Genomic DNA, 21,965 nt, shown 5'->3' with positions numbered 1-21,965 from the left:
CTTTTTCTTGAACACAATTCATCGTCCAGTTTTCCTGGCACAGCTTCTAGCCATGGCGGAAAACGTTCATGGGACAGCCTCTTCTCATTAAATTGACACGTTCCCATGTCCAAAGTTAACATATCTGCCGGAATTTGCTATGTATACTTTAGGTATGCGTCTGCTCAGAAAGGCCTGACTGAAACCACATCACCGTTTTGATACATCATTATTGTGGTCACGCAATGTGAAGTAAATTTGTAAATTATTTAAAAAAAGAAAATTGATACATGTTACAAAATCATTTTAGTTCAAACAAATAGAAACCTTATTAATGTGTTCACATTTTCAACACCACTGAAAGTTGGATGAGACATCGTTGCTGTCATGCACTTTCTGGACAAATTTCAACCTATTGTTTTATTTTACTGATGTTCACTACATTTTGTTTACTATTACCCAATGCTAAATTTATTGCACCCTGGTCATCCAAAGGGGGATTAACACTTGTGAGGCCCCTTCTCAAGATTTCTTATTTTCCCCATGCTGATGCCTTGAGTTTTTCCTTGCCCGCTTGTTGGTTTAAGATCAGGGGATGGTGTAAACTGTAACCTGTGCAGTCTTTTGAGAAACTTTGTGATTAAGAGCTATACAAATAAATGCGACTTGACTTGACTAGCAGGCAAAGTTAGAGAATTGGCATCCATTTTGAATGCTCATATAATGAATGAGTCAAAGATTAATTACATAAAACTTACCGGTAGAATTTATGCTTAAAGAGGTTATTTAACATGGATGACACGGAAGCTTTGGGAAGAAGCCAAGTGACAAAAATATTTGGAACAAATTGCACATAATTACAGGGGCCATTGTTTAAAAAAGAGATTAGTTTGAGGATTAATGCAGTATGTTAATGTTCTTGTTATTGTTGTCACTTATATTTATCAGGTGCCGTGTTTAACATATAAACTGAGGGAACATTGAAACAAATAAGCACAATTCTTCTGTTGTCTGCTCATGCAGCCAGAGAAGCTAGGGAACACTTTTGTAGTATTTGATTCCGTCTTGCATAACATACCAACCCTCTTTGGGGTCTTTATCCCATATGGTGAGCAAATTCGTAATTTCCCTCGCTGAGACCATAATTAATATAAGGGCCATTTGTCCACATTGTCCTTCCTATTCATTCAGTCAAGTGTCTTCAAAAGCAATTTGACTGGAGATTGATTAAATATTTGCCAAACCTTCAAAACAAGTTCTCCCATGAGTCCATTCCACTGGCCGTCGGGCTGCATGCTCCCATACTTGTGGTCCGGTGCAATGTATATCTCGTATTTGAAACCCAAATAGTTGGAGAGAGCATCAAGGACGTCGATGGAGAAGCCCTGATACTTTTTGGGTTTTCCTAGGACGTTCTCGGACACCATGACGAATGGCTCCTCCTGAAAAGTGCACAGACAATCAGAGAATGAGTTGGTCAAATATCCAATCAAGGGAGCGGTCGTTTGCAAGTTTACACGCCACAATTAATCAGGGGCCGATTAAAACACCACCTGTGTTCATTTGAAAAGTAAAAGGTCTGGTCAAAACTCCAAATAAGTCAAGGGCACTTCGATAAGTCAAACGGACAAATCGGGATTCAAAACTGGGATCCCTTGATCCCAAGACGAGCGCTCTACGTCCTGAGGGCGGCAGTAGCTCAGGACGTAGAGCGCTCGTCTTGGGATCAAGGGATCCCAGTTTGAATCCCGATTTGTCCGTTTGACATATCGAAGTGCCCTTGGGTAAGACACTGAACCCCTAATACCCCCAATAAGCAGGTTAACGCCTTACATGGCTGCAAGGCCGCTATTGGGAAATGTGGAGCACATTGTAAAGCGCTTTGGGAAGTCATTGACTTGAAAAGCACTATATAAATGCGAATCATTTCATTTTATTTCATTTATATTGTGCTAAATATATGTCAAAAATAGTCTATGGTTTGATGTACGGTGTCAAATTAATGAATAAATTACCAAGAATGCCAAAATACATATCAGAATAACACAACTATCAGTACCCACACTTAAACCTGTTTTCACTTACTTATATATCCGTTGTAAACCAGTCAGTTGGCATGCAAAACCAAACATCTACTGACTTTTGGAACACTCCAAACCCCAAATACAAAAGACTTCCTAGGCATTAAAAAAAAAGATGTGCAGTGTTTGAGGTGTTCTCAAAAAGCTGAAAGTTACCATTTTTTTCTGTTACGTATGTGTACACAATAGCCAACTGAATTTGAAGAGCCCCTCTCCTTTATTTCACACTGCGTATATCTGCTTTTATCTTACTTTGGGAAAAGGTGATCGGGGCAGAACACATTCGGTAGAAGGAATGGGACCCTGGGGGATCGGGTGGAGAGTGACTTTGTGCCCTTCTCCAGTTTTTTTTTTGTTTCTATTTGTTAGTGTAACATGAACCTTGTGAAAGTAAGCAAAGGCTTGGGTTAAGTAGAGTATATACGCCAATCCAAACCACAGGAGAGATGAGAAAATAGTTTTTTGGGCGCTTCTAAGAAATCATAAAGTTGAAAGGGCATCATGAATGAGCTGACTAAAGTTGCAATTATAACTCAACCAGGAGATGGCCGCAGAGAGTAACACATTTAAAAATGTTGTACAGCTTTGTAAAATGTGTCTACCAAATTATAATCATCACAACATTGAAGAGTAAAAACAAAAAGCATTTTGAAAACACAAAAGACGGGATAAGATTAAATTCAATGAAAAACGCTAGATAAATATGGTCAAACAAAACAAAAATGTGAACAATGCAGCGTCAGAAGTACTTCACTGCCTCGAAATAGTTTCAGTCCATTTGATTACTAGCATTACTAATCGTTCGCTCGGCTATTGTCACTTCTGGCATAGTGGTCTGTGGATGCTCTGGTGTATTACGTTGAGAGTATGTTCAAAACCATGATTTTGTTATAAGTAACATATGCTAGTCCTCATTTTAGCTGCATTGAATAAAACACAACAATGAGCGTAGCTTAATTGTTGCTATGTGAATGGTCATCCTCTCAGCACTAGTGTAAAAATACACATTTTTTTTCCCCAAAAAATGGACCAAGCTCATTCTTCTGTATCTGTATATGTGTATGTACTCTTTTTGAAATAAATCAGTAAGCAATGGGAATGGTGTAGTATTACTGTTTCTGCTTACCAAAAAATGTAATATGATGTTCACAAATGGAAATTGACACTCCTTAAATGTGTTGAATGATCGTAAATCACTTTAAATTAAATGAAAAAAGAAATGAAAATAAAAATATATATAAGTTAACCAGCCAGACACCCTCCAAAGTTCTGAACCTAAAGTTGCTCCTGCCTTAATCACACGTCTCACAGGACTGCACCGACCACCATCACAACATCCCCCGATCAGAAACCTACATTAGGTCAAAAAAAACTCAGCACAGATACAACCATGATAAAGGATTGCACATTAGGTATTCCTTCTTCCAGGAAGACCAGGCTGCATTGTATGTAAATGTAATGGTAAAGGATGAGCTTGGAAGTTGCATGATTCATGTGTTCGGAGTACTTAGACCTGTTGTAAGCCATCATCTAGAAAAGGGATGTGAAACCCATTTTAACTGGGGACCACACGATAGACAAAACATTTTCTCGGGGGCCCGACTTGTAGATTAAAGGGGAAAGAAAAAAACAGAAATAAGTAAGAGAAAGAGAGGGAGAGGAAAGAGAAAAAGTGTGGCACAAGGAAAGAGAGAAAGGGTGAATGAGAGAGAGAGAGAGAACATGAGAAACAAAAGAGACAAAAAGAGAAATAGTGAGAGGGGGGAAGAAAGAGAGAGGAAGAAAAAAGTCCAAAGAGAAATAGAAAGAGGGAAGGAGAGAAAAAAGAAGGGGAAAGCAAAAGAGAAAAGAGAGAGAAAAGGAAAAAAGGAAGAGAGAGCAAAATAAGGTTAAAAAGACACAGAGAGAAAGAGACAAACAGGAACCAATAAAGTGAGAGACAGAGGGAGTTAAAGAGAGACAGAGTGAGAGGAAATCGGAGGAAGAGAGAGAGAAAGAGAGAGACAGAGAGACAGTGAGAGAGAGAGAGAAAAAAATACATGTACAGCCTCTGTTAATTTGACAACGAAACAGTATAGGTTAGCAATATTTGTGGTAATATGAGCTAATGTGCTTGTCGTAGTAAAATGTCTATCTGCTGGATTTTGCACCAACTCCAAACATTTGATGTTAGACATGGATAAAACAATTGTGTCTCTGGTGTCTTTGGACAGCTCTTTGGTCTTCTCCATGTTACAAGTTAGTCTTACTGATTGTATGGCCCTGACACTTCTATTCCAAAGCCTATGATTGATGCCCACCTCATATTCTGTATTGTCCTGTCTTTTTCCGACTGCCTGCCTGGTGGGGATACGAAGGAGAAGGACAATTTGAGATGAGTCAGCGGACCAGTGTTTGACCTGAAGCATGTGAACGCCTGCATGGACCAGCTGGCAGAGATGGCAAGCTGCGTTGTGGCCGTCATAGACTTTCTGAACTAGTTCACAGGCTGGGGGCGTCGCTGCTGTCATGCACTTTCTGGACACATTTTCAACATGTTATCTAGTGTTGACTATGTTTGTGTACTGTAATGCTAAATGTAATTCACCCTGGTCATCCTGAAAGGGGGGTACCCCTTGTGATGTCCCTTCCCAAGGTTTCTCTTTTTCCTCACTCTAAAGTTTTGGAGTTGTTCCTTGCCCGAATGTTGGTTTAGGATCAGGTAATTGTGTCATTGTAATCCTGTGTAGTCCTTTGAGACATTTTTCTGATTAAGGGCTGTATAAATAAATTTGACTTGACTTGACTTGATAGGTGTCTTTATGCAGCTAACAAACTCAAACAGGCGTATCTGACTCAGGATGATACATGGAGTGCAGGTGGACTTCCAATGGGCGGACTAACAGGTATTTCAGGGTCGGAATTCTAGATGATACACAGGTGTTTAAATACTTATTTGCAGCTGCATTTTTCTTTTCAGTTTATCTCTCTCACAGTGGACATGCACCTACGATGAAAATTTCAGACACCTCCACGATTTCTAAGTGGGAGAAATAGCAAAATAGGAGGGTGTTCAAATACTAATTTTCTTCACTCTAAGTTTACTCATGTTTACTGTAGATTTACCTTTAATAATCACTCAACAAAGGGTTGTTCTTTTCAGTGTACCATATTTATTCTTCTCGTATCAAAGCACCACCACCCATGCTGCTCATCAATATGTGCGCTGCATCTAAAGGGCAGCTGCCTGTTGACGTTAAAGACAAGCATCAAACATTTGACATTTAGGGCAATTAAAAAGGAGCGCTCAAGGGGCAAAAATGCTGCCTTTTTAAGCATCAAAGCAGATTCGATGAATAGATAAATAAATACATGTGGGACACTTTCGCTTTGGGGGAAGGATTTGCACTAACAAACTATAAAAGCTGATCACCCATAGGTCACTATTGATGATGGAAATGGTTCGGGCCAAAGGGTCCCCTAGATGTATGGAAGGTCTGTGTGCTGTTTTCCATTAGAGGTCCTCATTTTTCATGGGCATGCCTATTCACTCATTCAGAAAAGCACTTACTCACAAACACCCACTTGCAAGCGCACACCAACACACACGCAAAAACCTACACAATGCGATTAACTTGGTGGTTTCTAATCCTTGCTAGCTGTTACCGTTCAATAAGCTATTAGGCAGTGAGTGGACACGCATGTAAAGACCTTTGCACTGAACACATCCATCAGTCCAGGCAGGAAAACGCCACAATTGAAGATAATGTTGGGTTTCCACTGATTTCCTCTTGATATAATCAAATTCAAATCATAACCTACTTTTACCCTTGTCGGGTTCTGCACAAAAAATAGTAAAACAGTATTAGAAAGACTAGAAATGATCGTATATATAATCCAAAGAGATGTACAACAATGAGAACAATGTCATCATGTTAAGCGAGTGAAACTGAACGACCTTAGAAGTTGGAAGGTTCCTTTGTCAAAACAAAAATAAAAATGTTCGATATTGAGTATGTGTTAACATTGCCCGAATGAGTTCACTGGGACCTTATGCTTTATTTTCAAAATAAGGTAAAAAGACACAGATAGAAAGAGACACAGATGAACAAAGAAAGAGAACATGAGAGACAGAGGGAGTGAAAGAGAGAGACAGAGAGTGAGAGAAAAGGGTAGGAAGAGAGAGTGAGAGAGAGAGAGAGAGAGAGAGAGAGAGAGCATCTTTGGCAACATTAACTGGACATATTTCGACCTGCAGCTCATTTTTCTTTGCGCTTCTCTCAGCATTGTCTTGCGGGCCGGAGTCAATCCCTTAGCGGGCCAGATGCGGCTCGCGGGCCGCCAGCCAATCGCAGGGCACAACTCACTCGCTCAGTCACACCTAGGGACAATTTGGACCGGCCAATCCACTTGAAATGCATGTATTTGGAATGTGGGAGGAAACCGGAGTGCCCGGAGGAAACCCACGCAAGCACGGGGAGAACATACAAACTCCGCACAGTTAGGCCAGTAGCTGGATTTGAACCCACGCAGGAGGTTCCCACGACCTCAGAACTGTGGCGCACGCGCGCTAACCACTGCGCCGCTGTGCTGCCCTGCGTTAGAAGTGTTTTATTTTGTTAAAAGTTGACATTGTCCTGTATGTCAAAAAGTAGTTTCATTTTGTTTTAGACTGCAAATAAACTACTACTTATGCTTCAATGGCAAAAGTTGGCGTATTATTCTTCTGTGCTATTACGGAAGCAGGTACTTCAAAAGGGAACTGCAAAGAATGTGATACTGAAAAATTAAGTCCCTTTGTTTTTTTATAGAAAACGATTATGCTATTTTGGTGGGCATATATGGGCGACAGGAATTTGGGACAAAAAATGATGACACTTGTGCTCAGTGTCATAGAAAACCACAGTAATGTGACTCTGATGTCAAGTCTCATACAATATACATTATATTGGCGTACTTTCCCTCATGTAAGGCTGTTCATATGTTTTATTACTTTCAAAAGCAACACAAGAATAACCATTAAGTAAAGGTTAAAGTAATTATAACCCTATTTCAGTGTACAAAATGTGAAATGGTCGGTGCAGTAGCTAAAAGGTTAGCGCGGTTACCTCACAGTTCAGAGTTCCTGGATTCAATTCCAGATACCAGTCTCCCTGTGTGGACTTTTTTATGTTTTCTAATGCCAGGGTGTTTCTTTTTCTCAGGCAAAACAGTTTCCATCCATCCATCCATCCATCCATCCATCCATCCATCCATTATCTGCACCGCTTGTCCTCAATAGGGTCACGGGGGTGCTGGAGCCAATCCCAGCCGTCTTTGGGCAGTGGGCAGGGGACACACTGAACTGGTTGCCAGCCAGCAGGGCACATAAAGACATACAAATCACTCACTCATTCAAACCTAGGGACAATTTGGACCGGCCAATTAACCTGACATGCATGTTTATAGAATGTAAGATGATGCCCAGAGGAAACCAACGCAAGCACAGTGAGAACTTGCAACCTCCGCACAGGAAGGCTGGTAGCTGGATTTGATCCCATGACCTCAGAACAGTACATCGGACGTACTAACCACTCATCTGCCGTGCCGCCCATTGTAGCCATATAAAATCTCAGTTCAAGTTACAGCTGAGGCTATTTAAGCATGAGGCTGGGAAGACCATGGGCCTCCCGTCAACAATAGGCTTACGTTCATTTATACTTTGATTGATATGTTGGGACAAATTAAATGTCTACTTAATCTAACAATGTTTTTGTCATGTGGCGGGAAGCTAATCAAGTCAAGTCAAGTCATATTTATTTGTATAGCCCTTTATCACAAAACGCCTCAAAGGGCTGTACAGAGCACAACAACAAAATAACTAGTGAAATATAACATCAGCTAAATCAAATATGTGTGTGGGAACGGGGATACTTAGAGCAAAATATGAAATAAGTAAATATGTAACTCGGTTCATATAGAATCCAAAAGCCAAATATGATTATTACAATGATAATAATATTGTAATGTAAAGTTCATACTCTGGTAAAAAACTAAAAGGGAGCAAGATTGCTAGCTAAAAGAGTAAAAGCCATATAAACAGCCAGACCCCAAACTAAATGACTGGATAGACAGGAGGCCAACATTTAGCTTGATAAAACCTTAGCTCAATAGCATGCAAAAAATGTCAAAGGCTTGGTAGATAGCTTGCTAAATAGCTAAAAGTGTAGAAAGACAGCTAGCTACAAAGCTAAAAAAAAACAAAAACTCTTGACATTCGCTTTACAAAACTCTGGATAAAGAGGCAATTATTTTTTGTCATTGTTTTGGGTTACAAGACTGGAAACTGGGCGGCACGGCAGCTGGGTAGCCCCACTGTGTGGAGGTTCAGGCTTCAAGTTTAGATGCAGCGCACATATTGATGAGCAGGATTGGTGGTGGTGCTTTGATACGGGAAAATAAATATGGTACACTGAAAAGAACAACCCTTTGTTGAGTGATTTTTAAGGCAAAACTACAGTAAATATACATAGAGTGAAGAAAATATGTATTTGAACACCCTCCTATTTGGCTATTCCTCCCACTCAGAAATCATGGAGGTATACCCGTCAACCTCCACGGCTCCATGCCCTAACAAAATGTTGTATTTTCCCTTACAAAATACAAAATAATCTTACACCATATTTTTTTTCAAACGTGTTTATGTATGTAGTTTAACACGTTATATTGTACATGTGTTTCGTTATATCATATATATATATATATATATATATATATATATATATATATATATATATATATATATATATATATATATATATATATATATATATATATATATATATATATATATATATATATATATATATATATATATATATATATATATATATATATATATATATATTGTTAATTAACATTTTGCTGTGATATACTGAGTTGCTCGTCATGAATGAGGTTTATTATAAAAAATGTTTAAAAATGAAGTAGCTTGGACGTTCACTGTAGAAGGAAAACATACATGCAAATATAATTAAGTAGAATAATACATTTTATTATTAAAATTCTGAATTCATTTTCTCCATTAAATTATTGTTGGTAATATACTCATTAAAGGGATCACCACAAACTTGTCTTTTTTCATTTTCTCCTTTTATACTTCTTTATACAACATAATAATTCGTAATATCATGCATCAAAGCAAGTGAGCCCTTTGAGAGCCGGCTCTCTTAATGAGTTGAGACAAAAAAGCCGGTTCTTTGAAAAGAGACGGACTTCCTTTCACTACACAACTACCACATGAAATCTTATGTTTTTTAAGACCACATGTATTTCAAATTTACTCAATCAACCTCGCATGTTGTTTTCAGATCAGAATGACTTACGGCGTTTTAATTGAGGTTCGGCCATTGCGACCTGATGATTGTAGCCAAAGAAAATTAAAAACTATGATGTTATGTAGGCCTACTGCTCTGCTTTCGATTTGTTCAAGTGTGATCAGAATGATGCCAGACGCATGCGCACAGTAGCATCAAACCGCTCGCTTCGTTTGCAATGAAAAAAAAAAACGACACTGAGATAGAGGCTACTGCGGTGAACTGGTTTGACTTGATTGATTTGCCGTTTCATGAAAGTCGGTGTTTACCAGTTGGTACCCATAATTGACAAATTTGCGTTTTTCCGTACAGATTTTTTTGTACGTCGTACACGTCTTAAAATACATAATGAACGTACTTTGTACGGCAAAAACGTACAGGCTGACGGGTATGCATAACTAAGATTTAGGTGTGCTAACCATTCAGCGCCTTTGTTATTATAAATCCCCACGGACATGCTCCGCTTGATAAACGACTTGCACAACTTGTAACAAGCCGAACAAAAGACATGAAAGCACTTGACGACTCCCCCCAAGTGTAAATGTCAGCGTTGACTTTTAGTTTAGCTCATTATCCTGTGAAAAGTCTGTTTGAGGTAAAAGGATTGCAGCTTGTTGTAACAAGAAAAGAAAAAAAAACATAGGGCACCTTGATCCCCTTCAAACCGAATGTCAGACAAAAAAAATGCCTTAATCAATAACGTCAAATATTAAAAGTTGCTCAAAGTTTTCAGAGGTGAAAGCTCATTTAATCATCCGAGAAAAGTCGGGCTGGATGGCCTCACTTTGCGTCGCCGGCCTCGATCGATAGCGAGTCGATAATTTCAACGCTAAACATGCCCGAGCCTAAAAATTGCACAGCGAGTTGGGTCTAAACCCCTCTTCTCTCGTCTGGGATGAGACACTCTCATTCCTTTCCCCCCCTGCCACTCAGCAGCTGCGAGCTACCAGTTGGTGCTTTTCGACACTGCCACGTTGCCGTTTTTCCCTCGACATATGCCAGCGATACCGCCTTTCCTCTGCGCCCATCTAGCCATGCATCGCATCAATCAAGGCAACAATTCTCCGCATTTGTCAAGCGTGAAAAATGTTATCGTGTGCGTTTGCGAATCAGCACGGGAGTGAATAAGCCCAACCAACCCTTCTTCTCTGCCTCCAGTCGGCTGGAGCACAAACTCGTTTTTGCAGCACCCTTATGCCGACCGATTGCTTTTTTTGAACATGAGAAAACCCAAAATGTCCATAAGTTAAGGTTGATTTAAAAATGGCAAGTGGCTGTCTGAATGACAGTTTGCCCATTCATGATGCCACTTGTTTGACCGAAGGAAGGAAGGAAGGAAGGAAGGAAGGAAGGAAGGAAGGAAGGCAGGAAGAAAGGAAGGAAGGAAGGAAGGAGGAAGGAAGGAAAGAAGGAAGGAAGGAGGGAAAAGGAAAGGAGGTGGGAAGGAAGTAGCGGCAATGAGTGGAAGGGAAGAAAATGGAAAGAAGGAATGAAGGAGGAAGAAAAAAGAAGAAAAGAAAAAAAAGATGGAACGAAAGTAAGGAAAAAAATAGTAAGGGAATGGCAGAACAAAGGATGGGATGATAAGAAAAGGGTGAAGGGACGGAAGGGAAACAATGGGAGAGAGGGGGGAAAGAAAGAAGGAAATAAGGAGGAGGGAAAGAATAATGGAGTGAAGGAAACAAGAAAGATAGAAAAAAGTAAGGGAGGGACATAGGTTAAAAAGGAAGGAACGAATAATGGAAGAAAAAGGGAAGGAAGGAAGGAGGGACAATGGGATGGAGGGGAGACAAAGGAGAGAAAAAAGAAGAATTGAGTAAAGGAATAAAGGAGTGAAAAAATGAAAGATAGAATAAAGGGAAAAAAAGAAGATGGCAAAGGAATGAAGAGACAAAGTAAGGATGCAAAGAAAGAAAGACAGAGAGACAGAAATGAAAGAAAGAAAGAAAGCAAGAAAGAGAGAAACATAAAGAAAAAAAGAAACAGAAATAAAGAAAGAAAGAAAGAAAGAAAAAAAAAAGAAAGAAAGAAAGAAAGAAAGAAAGAAAGAAAGAAAGAAAGAAAAAAAAACAAAGAAAGAAAGAAAGAAAGAATGAAAGAAAGAAAGAAAGAATGCATGGTGGGAAACAAGGAGAGATTGAAGGAAGAAAGGAAGGAATAAATATACAACAAAGAGAAAGAAGAAATGGAACAAAGTACGGTAGGAAAGGAAAGAAATAAGGAAAGGAGAAAGGGAGAGGGAAAGGGGAAAGATGGAAATTATGAAGGACTGAAAGGTTGGGAGAGAGGGAAGAATCAATAAGAACATCATATAATGAATAAATATTATGCATGAAAATAATCAAAACTGTATTAATAATAAAACCAAAAAACCTTCCGCTTCCTGTGATGGAAATCATGGCTAAGTGCTCATTCGTATGCTCTCAAGATTGCACAAGTCAAAAAATTAAGGGTGCACTGCTTCCACAGGTTTGTTTACATGGTTTTATTTCTATTTATTTTATTATGTGGCTATTTTAATGCAGTTCTATGCAGGTATATACGGACATTTGTAAATACATAGTTACTTTCAGAGTACCGCTCTACTCTTTGGTGCCAGTGATGTGAGTGGTAAGTGATTCACTTTTCAAATGAAGTAAGTACTTACTGTAATAAATTACTGCTTTTTCAGTAATACGCCCAACACTGTTGTCCGTGTGTAAAGCTCCTCAACAATTTTGCAACAAGGAGGGTCGATGTTAACGTGACATATTGTCATGATTACTGATGCGGGGCACCTGAGGCCGCCCCTTTGGCCCTAACAGCATCGCATCCTGATTGTCTGTTGGACTCTTTTTAAACTCCCGTCTTCCGAAAAGAACCCGTCAGATCGTCTGCGAACCTATCCTCCCAGCTAGGCAAGCTTTTGTACTCTCCGACTATATCCTGCCCTGTTTTCTGTCTGATACCTGTTGCAGACCTCTTTTCTGGACCCATTTATGTTTTTGCTCCTCCACCGAGGCCATCGACCTGCTTTCTCGCTGTCAACGACTGCCAGCGCTCGACACGGAAGTTCCACTTCTGCGTTCCTGCTATCTACTACCCGTGACCGACAATCATCGGATCGTGGATGCAAGTCCGCTTTCTCATCTAAAAAACTAAGTAAACGCACGCAATTGGGTCCCGTCTCCGTTCCTGGTCCGTGACACATATAATTTAATGATAATATGATTTATTGGTTCCAGAAGCTATTAAAAGCTTTCTTGAGCCAATACTACATGTAATGAAACAAATTGCTAAAAAGTTCAGCTAATGTTGGGTGTTACATTGTCAGTTATTATTGAATCGTGTCAAGGACCAGGAATGGAGACAGGACCCAATTGCGTTCGTTTTACTCAGTTTTTATTAAGATGGAGAACGGGACTTACATCCACGATCCGATGATCGTCGGTGACGGGTAGCAGATGGCAGGAACGTGGAAGTGTCGAGCGAGGGTAGTCGTTGACAGCGAGAAAACAGGTCGATGGCCAGGACAGGGGAGCAAAGCAGAAACAGGTCCTGAAAAGAGGTCGGCAACAGGTATCAGGGAGGAAACAGGGCAGGATAGAGTCAGGAGTCACAAAAGTTTGCCTAGCATGTAGCGTTGGTCCACAAAACGATGAGTGCTGTCAGGAAGGCAGGGGTTTGAAAAAGAGGAAGCAAACTCAGGTGCCCCGCATCAGTCATCATGACAGAATTGTACGTCTCCATTTCCACGGATTCTCTAATACTTAAAGAGGAGGTAGTTCTCGGTCTGGTATGAAAACTATATGACTAATTTCTGACCTGCTTTCTTTTAATTTTCATTTGTGTGATGAACTGATGATTTTGTACCCTGCCACTGGTGGCTTGCAACTGGTCCTGGGTAAACCGTTTAGCCAAACTCAGTTCATAGCTCAACCATGACAGAGCTGTATTAATTGTGTGCAGCACCGTGTTGCAGAAAATACACATTACATTGATTAACATCAATGATATGAAACATTTTGTTTTGTTATAAAAGTGAGGTGTCATCAATTGCCAAAGGGATGTTCTCTCCCAGCGGCTTTGAAGAGTATAAAATATATCAAGTTCTCATAGAAGGCCAGAAGACGTGAAAATATAATCCCTTTGGCCAAGGCTGTCACTTCAGTGCAGCAGTAAAAGACAAAAAATGGCAATGGAGGTGAATCACGCAGGGAATTCATGGGCTGTCTGTACCATTCAGGCTCCTGTCAAGATGAAACGTTTTAATGTGGACTGATGGCCTAAAAACTCCCGATTCTATTGCGAAAATAGAAGTTTTAGAAACATTCGTGAGGGAGTGGGTCCTCCTAACGAGCACCATAAACATGTAATTGAGGGCAAGACATTGCCCCGAGCTAACCGCCATTTAATAATCAATATGATCCTCTCCTATCAATGGGATTGATCGTTATTTGCTCTAATTGCTGTATGATTTAAACTCACAATTAAATGGTCGATATCTAATTCAAGTTGCACGGAAATAAATATATCTGTGGATGGGTTACACCAGCACAGACGACGCAGGGGCGTACGGCCAAAGGTAGTGCATAACAATCTGCTCTATAGGTCCCTTTTTTCATGATAGCTGATTTGGGGCAACTGCGAAAGGCCCCTGTGGCGCCAACAGCCCTAAGCGCTGATTGTCTCATTGACTCTTGTTAAACCCCCGGCTTCTAAGAGGAAGCCGTCAGACCGTCCTGCGAACGCTTTTGCTAGGCAAGCACCGTACCCTCCGACAATCTCCTGCTCTGATTTCTCCTACATGTTACCTGTTGCCAACCTGTTTCTGGACCCGTTTCTGCCTGCTCTTCCCTCCCGGCCATCGACCTGTTTTGCCCTGTTTCCCGCCTGATACTTGTTGCCGACCTGTTTTTCTGGACTCAATTACCGCCCTTGCTCCCTTGTCCCGACTATCGACCAGCTTTCCTGCCACCCGCGACTATCCCCGTTCGACACGGATGTACCACTTTCGCGTTCCTGCCTTCAGCTACCCGTGCCCGACAAAATCGGATCCTGGAAGCGAGCACTGCTCTCTTTTTCAATAAAACTGAGTTAAACGAACGCTATTGGGTCCTATCTCCGTTTCTGGCTTGTAACACCTTTAGAGACATTTTCATCTCAGCATTGAAAACAAAAACATGTTTTAAATGTTTCGAATTCCTGCTTCAAAGTAAGATAGGTCTTCCAATTAACACAACAAATGCATACAGATTTATTATAAATGACTTCTAATAAATAATACCTATTAGAGCTATATTACCTGTATCTACTAATACCCATATATTACACAGGGTCATAGTGGGAAACTGAAAATAGCAAACAATAACTGTAAAACTTTTACAATATTCATTTTACATGAATCATATACAGTCATTTAAAGATGTTTGGGCACCACTAATCATTTTATGAATCATCAGTTGTAAATGTGTCATATATCATGATATTTGAAAAGTAAAGTCTCGTTTGTTGGATTGAAAAGAGGGTTCTAAATAAACAAAAGTGAGCAGATGCATGAAAAAAAAACAGACAGATGACATGAGTCTCTAGTAGATCCTCATTTTGCAGAAACTACAGCCTCTAAATGCTTACTATTGCTTCCATTGTGGGTCTTGATCGTGATTGAAGTCATTTTGACCATTGTTCTTTACGAAACACCTCAAACATCTCCAGTTCACACTCAGGTTTGATGGTTTTTGAGCATGAACATCCCACTAAATAACACCATAGATTTTCGATAATGTTCAGGTCTGGGTAGTGAAATTGCCATTCCAGAATGGTGTACTTTATCATCTGCAGCATGCCTATGAACAGAGGGTCAGGGACATATGGCTCGGAGCCAGGTATGGCTGTTTTCACGAGTACATCTGGCTCAGATATAAAATTAAGTGTTTTAATTAATTTAGGCCAGGAGTGCAATGCCATATTTCTACAACTAGTTGCAATGGCGCATTTCTACCTTTAAGACTGATAAGAAGAAATAACTTTCATGTCTTCTAGCCAATGAGACGCATCAGCATACACATGCGAGTGTGGCGATTGCCTTTTACCATTTCTTTGTTTTTGGAAGTTTGCGCATGGGACAAATGTTTAAAGACAGCCTTAAAGAGGAATGAATACCACTGGTATCCCAAGGTTAAAACTGTTACAATGTCCTATAGCTGAAGGTAAATACTTGTCCTTCTCATTTGCAGTGTTTAGTGACATTTTTACGAGAGACCTCTACTCTCACCTTGTTTTGGAACCATTATTCCCGGGAAAAAAAATCACTTCAATGATCTGAAGAAAGAGAAAAATTACAAGTGGGACATTTTTCGATGTGGGACAAATGCTCTGGCAGTATTATTATTTTCTATTTTCTATATTATACTTTATAAACCAGCTTCATTTGGAAATAAAATATTGTGAATTCGATAAAAATGTTGAACTGAACAGGCATTGATGAATAAGGGAACATTTAGAAACCCCCCAAAAATATTCATATAATTGTATCGACATAATTCACATTATCAGATTATAAGACAGACCTAAAAACCCAAATTGGCGATTCTTTGGAGTACAGAACAGTAACCATTTATAAATGGAGTCATTTTAGTTGTGGGACCAGATGGCATAATGTTAATTTATGTTCTGTGAAATAAAGTATTTTAATTTCAATGTATTTTTCATTTTTGTTATAACATCCTGGTTTTTACTGTAGTGTGAATTCCATGCCTCTTATTGTCCAATGGGTGTAATATATGAAAAATTAAAAAAAAACAGACTTGTTAAATACCCTCGTTTAAGAAACAATGCACTGAGCCAGTTTGTGATGCACAATGTTCTTTGCATCATCCACACGAAAGCAACCAGATGCTGTGTCATCCCATCTTGAGAGAAAGACAAAATTAACCGTTAAAACGCAGCCTGCCTATTGTAGTAGGTTCCCATTACATTTAACGACTGGTTAATTGAGTCTTTTGCCCGTCCTTATTCCAGGACATTAAGAGCCTGCCAACATTAATGGGGGACTTGTGGGTCTCTTCTGCCTTAAAAAGGATCATGAGAGTCTAACTGGGGAGAAAGATGAGGCAAAACAAGGAAAGCAGAAGAAAGGGTTTGCCACAAAGATGTTGAGCATCATCGCTTTCTTTTCGGCGTTTCTCACTTCAAAGGAGCGATATGAAGAATTTACGGCGGTGAATCTTTAAAGCCAATGCGGGGATGTTCTCAAATGGCTGCGATGGCTGCTCCGCCGGGAAAAGGGCTAAGAATTGGAGACATCACCGGCAGCTTGACTGACTTATTTGTGTTTTGCTGTCACACAACTTCCTACAGAAGAAATTATTCAATTTTACATTATTTAAAACAGTTTCCTAGTCGTCTCATTGAACTATTTTATGCTTGTTTCAAAGTATCGACATTCCCCAGACTCTTTTCAGTAGGGATGGGCAATGCTGAGAATGTTAGTATCAATCCGATTCAAGAAAATACAGCGTATTATCAATCAATTATGATCCGGTAATGATACTTTTAGCTAGAAAAATGTCATGACCATTGAATAATTGAACCCTTCACCCCTAAAGTTAGTTCAAATTTCCGATAAACATAGTAAAAAAAATTTAGGCACTAAAGATGTTTCATTTTTTATTAAATTACAACATTGCAAATGCAAATAATTAAAACTATTTCAAACAGCCAATAGAATCAAACTAAAAAAAAGCAACAATGATATGTAATAAAGTATCAATCGTCTCTTAGTTGCCATTTTAAAAACACATTTATAGGTTTTTGTTGAGGAACAGTGATGTTTCAGCTTGTTTCTCTCTGCAGGGTGAGCGTTTTCAGGTTAAAGGATTTTATACATTTAACTGTAAACGATTTTATACATTTCACTATAAAGGGTGTTATACGATTGACTCATAATGCAATGAAGATTTTCACTGAGTAGGCTTTAGTTCAATGTACAAGGTCAGGTCAGGCTGTTCTAATTGCATAATATTTTGTCTAGTTCTGTTGATAACAGGACGCATGAGTGTGCTGACACAAAATGTTCCAGACATCAAGATGCTCGTCTATCAGACCGTGGAACCCACGTTGGGCTTCCTTGGCACGCCAATGGGAGGAGCCGCCACACCATTATGCTGGGAGAAGATGGCCAATAGAAAAAAAACTAAAGGACTTCAGAAGAAGGCTTACCACAGACGCCAACGTCACTAATTCGTCCGTTTTAGATGGAGTGCACTTAGTAAAATTGTTAAGGATGATAAAGCTGCCCCCGTGTGGAAATGCCGGCTTTCCTGATCATTTTTCCCTCAAGAAACGAGCGCGCATAAATTGTTGGGTGAATGTAGGTTGTGTTTGGTTAATTAAGTCATATAATTAATTTAAACAATTTGGTAAACGATACATTTTGATAATTAATTCCCAACAAGGCTTTGTTAATTTGTGATGTTACCACGGTAGCAGACAACTTTACCTCACAAATGAACCCTTTTTTTCTTTAAGTATTTCTGTGGTTGCTAGGTTTTGGGTTGTCATTCTTAGCTTTGGATATGGGTGGTCAAACATATTTGGTTCTGTCATCTGCCTGGCAGGCAGGATGCAGCAGACCAGGTAGAAAGAGGTGCTCAAATTGTTCCTGTCAGTCACACACTCAGCCATAAACTGAGAGACTGTCTGTGGGCGCTGTGCCTTGAGGAAATTAGTGGTGGAGCGAAGTATCAAGTCCAGGAAAATATTATCAATCCGATCCAAGTACTGTACAGTGGAGCCTCGGTTTTTGAACGCCTCTCAGTTCGAACAAATCGGTGTTCGACCAAAAATTTTGAGAAATTCTTGCTCCGCTGTCCTGTCAAAAATTCCGAGTTCGAACGCCGGTAATGCGTGAGTGCTTAGGCTAGAGTGCGATGCTGAGCGGCGTACGGGTGTAGATCGTGTAGATCGCCCCCACCCTTTGTGACCAACTGTTATCACGTGCGCACTTGCCTCTTTTTGCTTTCGCTTTTATTATTGGTGAACGGAGTGTTTTAGCCCCTAGCTATGCCTCCTCAGAAGGTCGGTGCAAGCAAGACAGGTGAAAAAAGAAAAGTTGTTCGTACAACTATTGCCTTTAAGAAAGACATAATAGCTAAATATGAAAGAGGTGTGCGAGTTTCCGATCTTGCTAGGGAATTTAGCATGCGCCTTTTGCTGACCACCACAAAGGTAAGAAATCCTATTCATAATTCTTTTCTTTATCTTTTTTATTTTTATCTTTACACGTTCATGTTAGCGTAATCTTTCGTACGGAAGATTACGATAACACGAACGTACGGTTAGCCTGGGTTAGCTCTATGATTGCGTTGAACATTCAGGTAAACATTCAGGGTGTTGGAACTGAGCCCAAAATTCAGGGTGTTGGAACGGAGCCCCCTTTCCAATGAAGCACTAGCCACTTGTGGTGCTAAATGACTTGTAAACGACCTATTTTTTTTTTTTTACACGCTCATGTTAGCGTAATCTTTAGTACGAAAGATTACGATAACGCAAACGTACGATTAGCTTGGGTTAGCTTCATGTTTAAGTTAAACATTCATGGTAAACATTCAGGGTGTTGGAACGGATTAAAACGATTTACATTATTTTTAATGGGAAAAATGATTTCGGTGTTCGAACAAATCGGTTCTCGAACAGGGTTCTGGAACGGATTATGGTCGAGAACCGAGGTTCCACTGTACTTGATATTTGTGTCGATCTGTCCACAGCTACTTTTCTCCTAAAAATGCCTCCTACCCCAAAACACACTGCAAAATGTGCCAACACAAGTTACACTTTGTATCACTATGGCAACTAGTGAGCAGATTGTTACTGAGTATTTAATTATGTACTTTGTTCTTTTCATGCACTTGGCAGCTGAAGTCAATGTCGTTTTTTTTTTTTTTTTTCGTTTATCCGACTGCTACTATATAGACAGCTGGTGTTTGGCTTACAATGGAGTCATGTTAGTTTGAAAGCTGACATAGCAAATGATGCTTAAAGACAGGTGTTGTATGATAACAAATTTAGGCAATAAACAAATTAAATTCTGGAGTGGAGTAATTTCTGAAAATAAATAGAGACCTACGGCATTAAGATTATAAGACTAACATTTCAATAGAATAATAAATGTACTTATTGCTCATAACTACTGTATGATTCTGATGATTCTGATTCCACACATTAATATCATTGATTAATCATTTAGACACGTTTTGGTGTCAAAATTGTCAATCATTAAAAAGTATGTGTTTTAAACAGTAAATAGTAACTCATTATTTGTGTTGCCTTGAGGGGTTATGACTGATTATTATGTTAATGTTAAATCAAAGTAATACAGTTTGGTTCTTCCGGAAAAAAAACCCTCTTAATTTACAATTAGGTTAATTTTAGTTATCATAACTTTGTAAATATTGTTACAAACAGTTCATTTTGGAGGGCCCCATTAAAATACATTTATTATTACTGTTATTAATGTCAACATTTTTATTTTATCATTGATAGTGTTTATGTTGTTATTATCATTATAATTAGGATGGTTTCATCCTGACACCAACATAATTTGTGTTGTAAATATTCCAAAATTAGCAATTAAATTATAATAAATTTAAAAAAAAGCAGCAGTCAAGTTTAGCACTTACCAGGACAGTGACAACTCTCAGCACCACCCCTCGCATGTTGTTCTCCAACTTCCTGTCGGATAGCGTGCCGTTCAGCCCATGGACAGGGTCCCACGTGGCAAGCTGCAAATAGAGAAAAATCAAACAATATTACGATAAATATTACTACCATCTGGCAAGAGAGAAAAGCAAAACTCAAGAACATAAAACACATATCCACCCTTTTAAAAATGGATGTTCTGTTGTCCTACTTTCTGTTATGGTCTACTTTTGCCTGTACAATCCTGTCATAATGTTTCCCTTTCAAACACAACAGCTGGTTTACCCCGAGTTCAGTGTATGCATAGTACCTGTTTATTTTATCTATTCACCCAAAAGCAGTCTTCAACCACATTGTCTTCATCTGCTTCGCGTCTATGCTTTTGGCTTCTGAGGTGAACTAGCCAAGCTTCTCTGTGGAGAGCAACTCGCTAGAAAATGATTTGAAACTGTAAACCTTTCAAATAAATTGCAATGGACTGAAACAAATAAATAAATACACATGCACAGTCCTCTGCTGGATGGGCTTTACAGAGGCAGCTACGGATCTGCCAGCAGAGGTGCAGAGGACGCCATGAGGTGGCCACGTATTACGAGGATGTAAATGTGGGTTCCATTTCACAAAAGGAAAATAAGTTAAGCGATTTTACTATAAAGTGAAATAGAAACCGTAAATACAGGAGAAAATGAAACCATTAAACAGTTCTGATTCCTCGATGAAAGTGAAATATGAAGAACAGCCCTTTCACATTATAACAATCTTTTAGATCATTCTATATAACAATATAACAAACTCAACAAGGTACATATGGCCCATTAGACTCTCTAACCCACCCAATGGAAATGGGAAAAAAAATCATGTTGATACATAATGATAACAAAGAACTATTGATTAAAATATTTCAGTCCTGTTGTACTTCGCTGTAGCACTGTGCTCAAAGCCCAAGTGCAAACAGCTGTCTACATTTTTCTTGACTTGTTTTCATTGTGGATTTATTTTATTAGTCAATATATTTATTGAATTTCAAGCAAAAAGGCTGTTTTAAACGCTTGAGTTGCTCTATGCATAATATCAAATTGAATGCTTAAATCAGGGGTCACAAACCTTTTCGAAGGCGAGAACTACTTTTTTGTTACTGATTGACACGAATGGCTTCCAGTATCATATGCATTTCTAATTCGACAACGTATCACTTTATTTTACCATATTGTCACTGTAGTGTTACCAGTTTGTAATTATAAGAAGTTCAGTTAAAATATGCTAATTCAGCTACTTAAACATCAGGCCACTTACAACTCAAATATCCTTGAAAATATCAAAGACCCATCACTGGTTTCAGAACCTGTCCATGGGCTACTAAGGTGTTCTTTAGAGGGCTATCTGGAGCTTGCAAGAAACACGTTAGAAACCACTGTCTTGATTAATAGACATATTACAGAACTCTGCTTTAATTGTAAGTGATCAAATAAAACATGTATATTTCGATGTCTGCGTGTGTGTTTATTCATAAATGCATAGACAAAGCTAGACATTCTTTTTCTCATGTGTTGCCAAATATCTGGTTTGAGACTCTGTATCGGCATATACAATATAATCAGATTAATCTCTCTGCCATTTTGTTTTTTTAACCCAAAGCGGCCCGTGACTCAAAACGTTTCCCAACCCTTTATATGGAGCATGTTGTTTTATATAATCCAAAATACAACACAAAAACAGAGTAGTAGTTTCATGTGAACTGTTGTTGTTTTGTTTTAGAAAACATGAACCATCTTCTGACCTAAAGTAACTTTTTCAACTAAATAACTTTCAATCCGCAGCCTTGTACGTGCTCGATTTCATATTTCCCTTTTATAGTCACTGCACGTAATAAATGAGAAAGATACAAGAGTGCAAT

The 21,965-nt window shown here is 39.1% G+C and overlaps 1 protein-coding gene across 3 annotated transcripts in view; it reads right to left on the bottom strand.

Annotated features, from left to right (window-relative positions):
- Positions 1–21,965, bottom strand: part of grid2 (glutamate receptor, ionotropic, delta 2) — a 669,082-nt gene that overhangs the window by 157,697 nt on the left and 489,420 nt on the right. For all 3 annotated transcript variants that reach the window (XM_088336089.1, XM_088336090.1, XM_088336092.1), the window contains exons 9-10: positions 20,053–20,154; positions 1,224–1,421 (exon numbers count right to left, since the gene is read on the bottom strand). In XM_088336089.1, the coding sequence (XP_088192215.1) occupies positions 1,224–1,421; positions 20,053–20,154 (300 nt within the window). The remainder of the gene's footprint in view (positions 1–1,223; positions 1,422–20,052; positions 20,155–21,965) is intronic.

This window comes from Urocampus carinirostris, chromosome 5 (assembly GCF_059441175.1).
Source record: "Urocampus carinirostris isolate Australia breed hairy pipefish chromosome 5, RoL_Ucar_1.0, whole genome shotgun sequence".
Taxonomy (NCBI): Eukaryota; Metazoa; Chordata; class Actinopteri; order Syngnathiformes; family Syngnathidae; genus Urocampus; species Urocampus carinirostris.
Note: the sequence above shows the minus strand (reverse complement) of the source record. Positions and strands in the feature narration are given on the sequence as shown.